The 13,166-nt window shown below is 34.2% G+C and overlaps 1 protein-coding gene across 2 annotated transcripts; it reads right to left on the reverse strand.

Annotated features, from left to right (window-relative positions):
• Nucleotides 1–6,810: 6,810 nt before the first annotated feature.
• Nucleotides 6,811–13,166, reverse strand: LOC133296930 (serine/threonine protein phosphatase 2A 57 kDa regulatory subunit B' theta isoform-like). 2 transcript variants are annotated; one of them, XM_061495972.1, is made up of 4 exons: nucleotides 13,136–13,166; nucleotides 12,839–12,957; nucleotides 10,936–12,476; nucleotides 6,811–7,690 (listed from the first exon to the last, which is right to left on the reverse strand). In XM_061495972.1, the coding sequence occupies exons 3-4, from the start codon at nucleotides 12,160–12,162 to the stop codon at nucleotides 7,307–7,309; spliced, it is 1,611 nt and encodes a 536-aa protein (XP_061351956.1). In that variant the 5' UTR covers nucleotides 12,163–12,476; nucleotides 12,839–12,957; nucleotides 13,136–13,166; the 3' UTR covers nucleotides 6,811–7,306. The 2 variants fall into 2 exon arrangements, with proteins under 2 accessions (XP_061351956.1, XP_061351955.1); XM_061495971.1 differs by having other exon boundaries at nucleotides 12,839–13,146.

Consider the following 13,166-nt stretch of genomic DNA (forward strand, 5'->3'; position numbering starts at 1 on the left):
CCCCATCCTAATTCAGATCCATCTATAACTATTATTATATTATCAGTTACAAATGGAAGAGCTAATGGGGAATAAATTCTTGTCTAATTATTTGTTTTTTGTCTTACTAATTTTGTACTTCTTTATTAATATATCTTTGTCCTTTTATAGATGCCTTACTATATAAAGGACCCAAATATTTACCAAAGTTTTTTATAAGATTTCTTGCATAATTACATAACCCTAAAAATTTGTGTAATTTTTTTAAATCTTTAAGATCTTCTGGAAAATCTATGACTTTTTAGGAGATATGTGGTTGTAATTTTATAGTTCCTTCACCTAACTCTAATCCTAAATATTTAATATAAGTATTTCCTAATTCCATCTTCTTTTTACTAATTATTATCCCATGCTTAACAAATTCTAAAAATATTATATATAAATGTCTCATATGTTCTTTTATATTTTTGCTATATACTAAAACATCATCAATGTATACTATACAAAATTCTTTATAGTATAAGAAAATTTCATCCATTCTTCTTTGATAAATACTAGGTGCATTTTTAAGACCAAAAGACATAACTAACCATTCAAAATGTCCAAAAGGAGTTGTAAGTGTTGTCCATTCTATACTTTCTTCCTTTAATTTTAAAAAGATGAAATCCACTTTTACAATCAAATTTTCTAAAAACTTTACAGTTTTGTATATGAGAAATTAAATTATTCTTATCTGGAATATTATATGCATCTTCTATAATATTGGCTTTTTGTCTTTTTTAATTTATCATCATTCTACTTTTTACCCTTACTATCTCACTATGCTTTTTTACTATAAAACTTGTAGATCCATGTCTACTATTAGGTTTTCTACATAATCGTAACTTACTCATGCAAGTAAGATTGACTTAGAAATATCCATGTGTGCTTGTGTGTGTCATTTTGGGCTTTTTAAGTTTATTCCATAATTTATGGCTTTTTTGGGCTTTTAGGTTTATTTTCATTTTATTTTATTCTGCCTATTTAAAGCATGAAGAACCCTATTGTTATTTGGTTATTTTTGGTTAATAAAATTCAGAAAAGAGAAATAATGTTTTCTCGTACTTCTTGTGTTCGTTCTTCTTTCTGTTTAGCCAATGAATAATTGTTTCGCCATCAATTGGTATCAGAGCACTAGGTTGCCTTCAATCAATGTCTGAACAGAATCGTAGAGGTCATCAATGATGGAGTCGTGAATGTAAGGGACGTGGATTCGCTCCTAAAGAAGGCAGACAATCGCGTCAGATAGACCCCAGTGACATAGAAAATAAGCAGCTCGGAAGGCGGATCCAGGATTTGAAACGACAACTTGTGGACCTGTGTGACATGAAAATCTAACTCAGGTTTTTATCTTCCAAAGCAAAAATACCTGCTTACTGTGCCTTTGAGATATATGAATATTCATCTGACAGTGTCCCAATGTTCTTTGCTCGGGTTCGACAAAAATCGACTTACAACCCCGACTGCATGAGTAAGGCCAGACATTATGCATATCATGGCATACATAAGACTACCTATGGCTGACTGATATGGAACCTTTGATATCTCATTTCTTTCTTCATCATTGGTTGGACCCTGCTTCTGACTCAACTTAAAGTGTCCATCCAGAGGAGTGTTGATTGTCTTGGATTGGTTCATATTGAACCTCTTTAAGATTTTCTCTATTTGCTTCTCCTGAGATAGCCACAGCAGCTTCATTGAGTGATCCCGGACAATATTCATCTCAAGCCTCTGTCTTATTGGGCCGAGTTCCTTCATAGCGAATGACTTGCTCAAGGCTTTCTTAAGAGCATTAATCTTCCTCGTGTCTTTTCCCACTATTAGCATGTCCTCTACATAGAGCAAGAGGATGATGAAGTCGACACCATACCTCTTAATAAAAACATAATGATATGCTTGAGTCTTCTTAAAGTTGTGCGGAGCCATGAAGAATTCAAACTTTTTGTACCACTACCAGGGTGCTTGCTTTGGGTCGTACATGCTCTTCTTAAGTCAGCATGCTATATGTTCTTTACTCGAAACTTCAAAAATTTTAGATATATTTCTTCTTCTAAGTCTCCATAAAGAAATGTCGTCTTCACATCTAGCTATTCAATTTCCAAATCTTGAGTGGCCTCTATGCCTAGAATAGTTTGAATTGACATAATCTTGATCACTGGTAAGAATATCTCCTCAAAGTCTATGCCTTTCTTCTGATTGCACCATTTCACCACAATTCGAGCTTTATACCTCAGTTTTGGGTTATTCTCCTCCACCTTGAGTTTGTATACCCAATTGTTCTTCAAAGCTTGTCTGCCCTCTGGTAACTCGACCAGACCAAATGTCTGGTTCTCATACAAGGATTTTATCTCGTCTTACATGGCTTTCTCCCACTTTTCCTTTCCAGCATCGGTCACTGCCTCTTCATAACTCTAAGGCTCTCCTTCTTTTGCAACCATTGTGTACTCATCTGCAGGATATCTGGTGGAAGGGCATCTAACTCGGCCAGATTGCCGAGTTTGTGGTTTCTCCTCAGAACCCGATTTTGTTTCATCTCAAACTTCTAGATGCTCTAGTACTTCCTCACATTCAGCTGGTGGTTCTTCCTGTTGTCCACTTTCTTCAATGTTTTGATGATTGAATTCGCCCCCTACTTCATGTTGGATAAGGAAGACGGGGTCTTCATGACGAACAATAGTTCAGACTTTGGACCTCTGGAGGATGTCCTCAACGGTCTGATTCTCCAAAAATACTACATCTCAGCTCTTCACAACCTCACCATCTAAAGGATAGATCTACTCATAAGTGCCTCAAACAAGTGTTTCTCTCTATAAAGAGGACAGAGAATCCTACTCTATAAGATAGTTTTCTTCTTCCACGATGGCGCTGAGTTTCTTCCTTAGAGAATCTTCGTCTCTGGCTTACATTTTTCTCCTGCCCGTTTTTCTTTTCTTTTTTTCATCTCTCTATGACGGCTCAGCATCTAAGCATTTATTATAAACAAGAGATTAGAGCATCATCAATTTGGGCTGGATCCATCATGGGCCACGGACCCAACAAGTACCCTTATGGTTGTAAGGTCCCTATATACCTAAAGGATACATTTTGTCCTAAAGAATTTGATGAATAGATCTTTGGTCCTGAAGTATCATATCTCAATACAATCGGGGCTTTTATGTTCTTGGCACAAAGTACAAGACCAGATATCACGTTTGCGGTAAATTTATTGGCACGTTTTAGTTCTGAGCCAACTTGGAGACACTGGAATAGAATTAATCATATTTTTTGTTATCTCCGAGGAACCACATATTTAGGATTATGTTATTCTAAGGATTCCATTACTTCTAGTTTAGTTGAATATTTTGATGCTGGATATAAATCTGATCCACATAAAGCTCGTTCTCAAATCGATTATGCATTTTGTTATAATGGTACTGCATTTTCTTGGCGTTCTACCAAGCAAACATTAGTAGCTACATCTTCCAACCACTATGATATTATTGCTTTATATAAAGTTGGAAGAGAGTGTGTTTGGTTAAGATCTATTATAACACATATTCACAATTCTTGTTGTTTAACACTGATTGCATATTCTCTCACTATAATTTATGAAGAGAATGCTGCTTGTATTGCGCAAGTTAAGGGAGGGTATATCAAAGGTGATAGGACCAAGCATATCTCGCAAAAAAAAATTTCTGTATTCATGAACTCCAAGAAAGTCGACAAATTGATGTTAAACAAATTCAATCAATGTATAATCTTGCAGATTTATTTACCAAATCATTGCCAACATCAAGTTTTGAGAAGTTAGTATATGGCATTGGTATGCAACGAGTTCATAAGATGAAAGATTAATTAGCTCCAGTAGTAGCTATATGTCTCAATTAAGGGGGAGATATTATGAATGATGATCTGTACTCTTTTTCTTTTGACCCAATGGATTTTTCTGGCTTAAGTTTTTTGATAAGGCAAGGTCATTCAATGTATTATGACAACAATGAATATTTAGCAAAGAGAGTTATACGCACTTCATTCTTTTTTTCTTTACCAAGTTTTTATCCTACTGGGTTTTTTTGAAAAGATTTTTAATGAGGCAGTCTAAATTAGCATATAATAAAAGGTAAACATCGAAGGGGGAGTGTTATGAAATAAAAACGTAGATTTTTCACCTCCCTATCTTTACATCTTCTTGTCTTTACATATTCTCCATTAAGAGTAGTGTAGCCACTTCTAGTGATTAACCTTTTATCTACTCTTCTTTAACCTATAAATACATGTTATTGTAAACTTAAAGTCTGACAAAAGTTTTCCTATATTCTCTTCCTCTATTTCTCATTTCTATATTTTCTTTATCTCTACAATTTTATTTCTTTCACAACATTAAAATTATATTTCTTAAATTTTTTTTATAAAATAAAAATATCAGAAAAACTTATTTAATTAATTTTGTTTTGAAATCAAGTTTTGAAAGTTTGATGGCGCTTTGTTAGCACTAGTGGTGGAGACAGTAGTGATAACTCCAGTAACAATGACTATGACAATGATGGTGGAGATGTTTTGCTAACAATGTAAATATTATATGGAATTTAATTTAGCACATCTTAAGATAACACAAATTAAGAGTATCATAAATAATGATGTTAAGGTGGATGTATGGTCATGCATGGATGAATAAGATAAGAAAAGAAGATACCACAAAAAAAAGATAAGAAAAGAATATATTCGACGAAAGGTGAGTGATGTATTACAGTATTAGTGGGTGAAAAGATGAGAGAAAATATATCGAGATAGTTTGGTGGGTGTTGTTCTAGTGGTTGAAAAGAAAAGAGAATATAGATTGAAATGATTTGGGCATATTGTTTGAAGACCCTTAGATGCTAATTTATGAATAAAAGTTTGTTATAAAAAAACGTGATAAAAAGAGAGGAAGAAGTCGGCCGAAATTTAATTGGAGAAAAGTAATAAAACAAGATTTAATGAATTGATAGCTAGATAGGACAATTATGTGTCTTAGGATGGTATAGATGAAAACTATTAGTAGTGTGGAGGGGTAAACCTATTTTTTCATATATTTCAGACGATTAAGTCTTTGTTCCATACATACATACATATACATATATATATATATATATATATATATATATATATATATATATATATATATATGTATATGTGGGATCAACGGACAAGATTAAGAGTGTAACTTACACTGATGTAAAATGATCCTGACCCAATATATATATATATATATTGTGAATAGATTTTCTTATGTTAAAATTTCATAAGAAGACATGGGTTCGATTCCCACCAAATACATCTTTGGGGAGGGGAAAAAGTTATAACTGTGACTAAGCCCCGACTCGGCATTAGTCTTATAATCGACTCAAAGAGTTGAAACTTGTAGAGATATCAGGGGTCGCCTCAAAGAAGTAATTAGAGTCGGTATACAAAAAAAAAATTGTACCTCTCTCTTAGCATGCATTAAATAAATGGAGTCTAATTATAATTTATCGACATTAATGAAAAAAGAGATAAACACAAAAATTTTAATTGCCCTCTTATGTGAAATTTAACATAAAAAGATTGATTCATATATTTTTTTAACAGAAAAATATTTCTGCAGTTAATGCAGATAAATTATCAGCATTTACTCCCAAAACGACGTCATTTTGGGATTAAAATATTAAAAATTATAATTATAAAAACTATAATAACTCTGAAATAAATTAAAATTACAAAAATACCATGATTTTCGTCCCAAAACGACGTCGTATTGAGCTTACTACAGATAATTTATCTGCATTAACTGCAGAAAAAGTGAACCTTTTTTTAATTTATTTTTTCTTCTTATTTTGTTTTTTTCTCTCCTTATATATTTTTCTCTTACTTTTCATTTTATTTCATTTTTAATGGAAATAATGTTTCTTATATTGTAGGAGATAAATTTTAACTCCTACACACATAAAATATGTGGGACTATGTGAAGAAAAAAGAGAGAAAAAGAAAATATAAGTTTCACATACTTTTATGTGTCTGTAATGAATAAAATTATCTTTTACAAATTAAAACATGAAAAATATTAATCCTTTTTTATTTCATATTAATATCATTTTTTTTTTCTTTTTTTCTTATTTTTTGAGTTCATCGATCGCCAACCTAACTTGCAGCAACTTATCTTAAATTTCATTAATGAATTCTACTATATAATTTTGATCCAATCCCTATTATACTGTTTCTAGCTGTCAATATTAACAGTGCATTCATTTACTCAACAACTATCCGTCAAAAACAAATTATATTTTATTTAATTGAAATTTATGAAAGATTTAAGATAAAATCAAACACGTTAGGATCTCAAGAATCCTAACTCCATATGGCATACGTTTTATGAAAGCCCGCAGAATTCAAATTCAATCTCCCTATGCTGCTTTATATTTACAAACATTTCCCGGATAATAAAAAGGGTTCGATCTTTTTCTACGATTACTGCAAATAAATTATATGCAGTAAGCCCAATACGACATCGTTTCGGGACAAAAATCATAATATTTTTGTAATTTTAATTTATTTCAGAATTATAATAGTCTTTATATTTATAATTTTTTAAGATTTCAATCTCAAAACGACGTCGTTTTGAAAATAAATACAGATAATTTATCTGCATTAACTTGCAGAAATATTTTTCCCTAATAAAAAATTAAAAACGACAGTAAACATTAAACAGGCCAATTATACTTCCCACCAGGTATTATAAGAATAAGAAAGAAACTTTCTTATACCAATCAGAAATAAAAATAAGTAAATAAAACGATCCATTGAATTCTTTTTGTCAGCAATAATAAACGTACCAAATAATTTGCTTTCAACATATATAAAACAAATACAGAGCATTGACCACAATCCATTACAAGATAAGCTCTAATTACCCAATTTTCTTAAACAACCAACTCACCTACAACAAAAGAACCAAAATCAACAATAAACATTGGTGACAAAAAATGGAGCAATGCTTTCATCAAAGTAAAGTATGAAAGCACATTAAACGTCTCACTCAAGCCATTTTGAAACTGCAAAGGCTTTTAAGAAAGCAAATTCCCAGATATATTGCAGCTTGATGCATACATTTATGTCCATGCAATCCAATATATACATTCCATGCTTGTAAAACCAAGTTAAAGCTATTTTGCACCCCATATTTGACCCTGTGAGAGTTTATCATGTGGCCAATGGAAGCAACAAAAAGCAACACATTATCATCAACCCCCTTGTATTCTCATGTTTTCAACCCTGCAATGCCAAAAATCAAGGATCAATCCATTTGAGCTCTACTTGCCTTGCCAGAAGGTACATGAGAGGCAGTCCTGGGAGAAACCAAAACTGCTTCATTGGTTGCAGCTTTCATGCCTCCCATTTCTTCGAGGCGCTTCCATCTGGCTTCGCGCTTTGACTTCATATCGTTCTCTTGTGCTTCATATTCCTGAAATTTGATCATGCACTCCTCATAGAATTCAGGATCAGTGTCCGAGAAGATCTTGCGCACATTCAATGTCAGGCTCTGGACGGCCTGGTTCCAGTGGTTTCGCGCATTTTTCTCCAGAGCAGGTAAGACAATGGGAAGTACAATTTTGTAGTTCTGCTTGATTAAGCTCTCAATGTGATCATTATTCCATAAGAACAAAGCCCTCTCTGCTACCTGCAAATTAACAAGCAATCATATGAGAGCACAGGAACAAAATGATGGTAAAAATATCCACTATCCAGAATAATGCATCACAACTTCGCCTGCTTTTTCAGGAAGATATTTACAGAGTACTAGAAAAATCACTTAGGATTTCACTATGTCAGGAAGACTGGTTTGATTATTATTAACAAGGGAAAAAATGCATAGACACCCCCTAAATTATGGGCCTATGTCAAAGCAAAGAATCCAAAACCTATGCTAGGTGGAAGAGGAGAGTGAAAATGTGTTGGAGAGAAAAGTGAACGAGATCTTTGCGGCTTGCAAAATTACTAAGTTATGCCTCAACATTTTCCATTTTGTCTATTTGCAAAAATGGCCCAACATTTACCACTCTTTACTTTTCTTCGAAATTTTCCGCCAAAAATAGAATATTGCACATATTGTTGCCGAATAAAGTTTTCAAGATTCCATACACACACACACATATACATATATATATAGAAGTCAGAGTATCACAATTGAAAATAACTTGATTTAACAAAGTATCCACGCTATTAAGGCTGGACAACATAAGCATTTGAATTTGTGAGGCATGGCTATCATCGCTGCCGTAGTTATAAAGTGCTATAGCTTCCTAAATGCGAGTTGAACTTTCTTGGAGGGTTTAACTTAATTTGCAGAATCTCGAAGAACTTATCAGCTTTTGGCTATCCATTCAAGAGGATCACCATAGCTAAAAGTAGGCAATCCCACCTTTCCCCAAGAATGGGTGGCATGCCACCATCGGAGCTCTCTTTGACCCTCCTATTTCGCGTGTTGCATTACACTTCTCCCCAGAGTCCTCCTCAAGAGGGATACCTTGTTATTGAATCCAGCGTTCAAGAGGTTGCCTGATTTCATTAATGCCCTTGACACTCTTTTATGATCTCTAATAGCTGCGTTGCCACTTTTATCAAGATTTCCATCGAATGCTCCAAAGCCTCCACCTCCACTTGAGATACCATCTTCCTCCAATTGCGATCCGGCAGGTCAGACCAATTGATATGAACTTATAGGGAGATCGAGATGCTGAGATGGGGGATCAAAGAGATAGAGAAAGAGAAAAAGAAAGAGGAAGTAGTTTCTCATATTGAATTTCTAAGAACTAAGGAGACAGAGACCTCCTCCAAGGGTTTCCCTTTTACACCAGAACAAGATACCTGGTACAGAATATTTCCAAAAGACAAACCCCTATGGCCTATACAATTTCTGTTATTTAACCACTTGATCCAACTATGAACTAACTCTCTCAACTGCCATATTAACTGTCTAACTGCTTCTCTTATTTTTTCTGGTATACACTCTCCATAACTTTTGTCCAACTTCTTTATTATTGTTCCGAACAGAAACCAAGATGTTCAAGCTGCCCATATAGCAAGAACACAACTAGCTATGGAGAAATTATTTAAAATTGAAGGGCAGTGTGATTACCAAAATAAAAGACTCTGGGCGTCCATTTGCCAAAGACCTAAAATAAGGGAAGTTCTCTGCATTTTATCCTATTAATAAAGCAAACTCCAATTGTTTGTCCTAACAATTTCTTAAAATCTTTTAAAAATATTTTAAGCTGATATAGTAGGAGTATGAGACCAAAGGAAAGGATCACAAGGAGTATATATTTTAATAATTTTAATAACAACATAAGGTAAAAATGCTAATCATTGCCCAGACATGATTTCTCCATTGGGACTTCCTCCTACTCTCCTCTGAAGACATTTCAGAGGAAAAATGTAGGAATTTTTCAGCATGAATTTCCCAATTTTTTTTTTCTTTAGTATAATTTTCAATGTAAAACATACACATTGTGCATTCCGTATATTATTTTATTGATGGAACAAATAGCATCTTCAACTGCAATTTGGGAATCTCGAGTGACTAATTCTGCACTACTAGTTAAATAATGAGAAGTTGAGAAAGAAGTTTATGTATTGAAAGAGAAAGATGAGGAAATGCAACTTTAGGAGGATTGTATTTCAATATGACAGCAGATAAGGCATGAGTAATAGCAGGAAGAAGTTCCTCCAACAGTATGCACCAAGTACAGGGATTACATTTCCAATAAATGTACTGGAAAAAGAATGACTCTGAAGTTGACATGAAAGTTTCTAAGGTATATTTTGACTCCACAAACTACAATAATTATGCAGAATACATCTAAGCGAGGTTTAGAAAGTAACCATACTCTTATTTTAGTCTGCATAAAATCTATTGTATACTTTTACTAAACTTTACATTATTTTCAAATGGCTATCAGCTTTCTATGAATTTGATCATCCACTAGAGTCTCGTAAACAAGACATAGCCAATGATAAACACCAAGTGGAATAACTCTAGCTCATATCCTTATAAGGAATGTGCCCCTAGCCAACTGCTTAACATCTAGGAAGTTAGAATACATTGGTGAATACAAAAGATAGAGAAGAATCTCTTTCTCAATGACCATCCCCACACAGATAAATATGCACAACATCTTCTCCTCATCCCAAACCATAACATTTTCACGATAGTTGCATTTTCAAAAATCAAGTCAAGTGCTGGGTTGAGTTTCCAGTGCAGTCTATGTGAATCCCCAACAAGCCACACCCAAAAATTTAACACAGCTATACTCAAGTCCATAACATATAATCCAAATGACCACCCATATAGCATCATCAGGACAATAAATTGTAAAAGCAATAACAGACCACAAATATTTCATCAAAATCTATATCCGCACATTCAGAAAATCTACCAGAAAAGCAAAAAGAAAGTCTGGGAGAAGGCCATAAAACATTGGAAACAGCATAACATAAGAATGTTTCACTTACCAATATCCTCAATCTATTTTCAAAATAAAATTTCACAGAAATTTAAGTCAAAAGTGATATTATAATTACAAGTGAGAGTATGTATGAACACAAATTTAAGAAAACTGCCAAAATATATTTGCGACTGTTCCCTGTATAAGTCATAGTAATCCAAATATCAAATTATCTTCCGCAACATTATAGTTTATCTACTGAGGCCCATGTCTCATGTTTAAACATACAAAATCAACAAAATTAGGATATTATTTGAATATGGAAAGTGGTTTCTTTGCCAAATTTCGACCACCCTAAGTGAAAAATCAGGCGCCAACAAGCAAACTTTCTATTTCTTCTATTTTGAGGGGTTGAGAAATTATCACAAAAAACAAAAGAGAAAGTGGAAGCCGATGAAAGCTACTAAAATTACCAAACCTGGAAATGTGAACTGCTCAAGCAACGACTTATTTGGCGGAACAAGGGTACCATACATCGTTGGAACTCTGCAGGCTGAGTTGCTTCCAAGACTTCCTCCAGCTCCCCTAAAAACATAACCTCCTTAGAACTATTTGTAATGGGCCAGTATTTCAATAATCCACGTAAAACAGTATCAGCAAGCTTGCAGTCTTTTTCAACAAACTGTGTGATGCAGTAAGATAGCTGCTGGTGGTACATAGGTATGCATTTTGGCTTATGAAGAGGAATAAGAGCTCGCACAAGAAACAGCTTGTGCTCTTCTTTCAGCGGCAAAGCAAATCCATTGATTATACTTCCCAAAATTTCTAAGAGCTCCGCAATCCCATTGTGCTTTTCAGTTTCAAAAATGAAACGGTAGAATATATTGTTGATTGCTTTTCTAATGAATGGTCGGTGCACCATAAACTTCCCATATATACGATGAAGAACTGTCTTCAAGTAATCACGCTCCCTGGGGTCCTCTGAATCAAAAAGGTCTAACAGTCTGAGAACAAATGAATGATCAATATACCTTTTAGCTAACTTAGCATCAGTCTCGGGTGATGTGACAAATCTTAGGAGAAGTTCATACACAATTTGCAAGTAAGGCCATGCAGGATCCATTGAAGGTTCTTCCTCTTCCAAATCAAAGGCTTCTAGAATTTTGTTCTCACGGGGCGGAGAAGTCAATGGCCGGAATAAATTTATAGACACCATCTTTATGATTTCTTGCATCATAGTATCCGTAAACTTGCTATTAGCTGAAGAAACATAATCCACAAGTTCTACTAGTGTTTGTCGCTTAATCTCCTTTTCTTTGAGGTTCTTTGTAGGGTCAGTGAAGTCAAATACAACACAGCACATTTGCAGCTTTCTTATAAACAGATTCTGCTTCTCTGAATTTGGAACATCTCGAAAGCTTGGCAGGGCTTCATAGGAGGAAGCCGCAGGCAAACTCCCATTCAGATTCAGTTTTGCATTCACAGCTTGGACAATCTTGTCACCATGATTCAGTCCAAGACTCGAATTAGAATCAACACCAGAAAGAGGTGAAGCAGTGGAATTTCCATTTCGGTAGCCTGCTAAATCGCTGCTTCTTGCACTGGTTGAAGCATTTGAAGAGGATGTTGATGTTCCCCCTCCTTCACGGTTTTCCACTGATTTGGAGGGCTTCCGAGGGAGCCTATTTAATATCTGCTTGATCATAGCTTAAAATTGATTGAACAAAATACTTTTGTCAAGCACTTCAAAACACACTCTTTACTGAAGTTCCTTCAAATCAATCAAAGCAGCAAGCTTAATCCCCAAGTTAGCCAAGCAAGTGCACTAACTCAATTCCAGTCAGAAAAAAAAATCCCAATGAAACAATAATTTATCTTCAACTTTACTTCTGTCTCAGACATCATAAGACTGTGTGATCTTTACTAAATTTATCAACCCAACACTCTAATTGAGGGAAGCCATAGGATTCACCAAAAAAATCCTTATCAACATCCATGGTGCTTCTTATTAACACAAACCTGAAACATAAAAAGACATCCCAAGCTCAAAATTACACCAAATCCCAAATACCAAAACCAGGATTCAAGCACAATAAACCCCCTTCCCTCCCTCCGTTACCAAAGAAAAAAAAATTCAAAATAACTTTCACACTTATACTGAGAAACAAATACATATCACAAATTAAAAAAACAAAACAAAACAAAAAGAAAAAAGAAAAAGAGAGAGAGAGAGAGAGAGAGAGAGAGAGAGAAAAGATTGCAAATTCCCATTTTGATTAATACCAACCAAAAAATTTCAAAACTTGTGTGGCACAATAAGGACCCAGAAACTTTGACTTGTTTATTCAACTACTGTAAGCAAAAGGGTAACAAAGATTTACCTGCTCCTCCTTGAATCGTGCTTCTTTGTAAGGATTTTCACAAGCAAATAATGATAAAGCTGGATCAGACAGAAACAGGATCTGGGTCTGATCAACAAAAACCCCACATGAAATTTGTCCTGAAAAACGTTGAGGAACAATGAAACACGAGGATGCAACAACGTTAACAGTCGAATTTCCGAAAAATGGGTGCAGAGGAAGAGAGAAAAAAGCAAAAGTTTTTTCCTTTTCCTTTTTTTTTTTCTTGGAGTTACAAAGCAAAAGAATTTTTTAACAATGAAGGATGCTGGTCTTTACCAAAAGAGAGAAAAATCGAGCAACTCCATCT

This window comes from Gastrolobium bilobum, unplaced genomic scaffold (genome assembly GCF_033153095.1).
Source record: "Gastrolobium bilobum isolate Gb01-03AN ecotype WA unplaced genomic scaffold, APGP_CSIRO_Gbil_v1 utg54160, whole genome shotgun sequence".
Taxonomy (NCBI): Eukaryota; Viridiplantae; Streptophyta; class Magnoliopsida; order Fabales; family Fabaceae; genus Gastrolobium; species Gastrolobium bilobum.

What these genes read in the sequence shown, in the direction of transcription:
- LOC133296930 (XM_061495972.1), bottom strand. Translation starts at nt 12,162, where the DNA reads ATGATCAAGCAGATATTAAATAGGCTCCCTCGGAAGCCCTCCAAATCA. An exon ending in TGAGCAGTTCACATTTCCAG is followed by an intron (nt 7,691 to 10,935) that starts GTTTGGTAATTT and finishes GTTAATTTGCAG; the next exon opens with GTAGCAGAGAGGGCTTTGTT.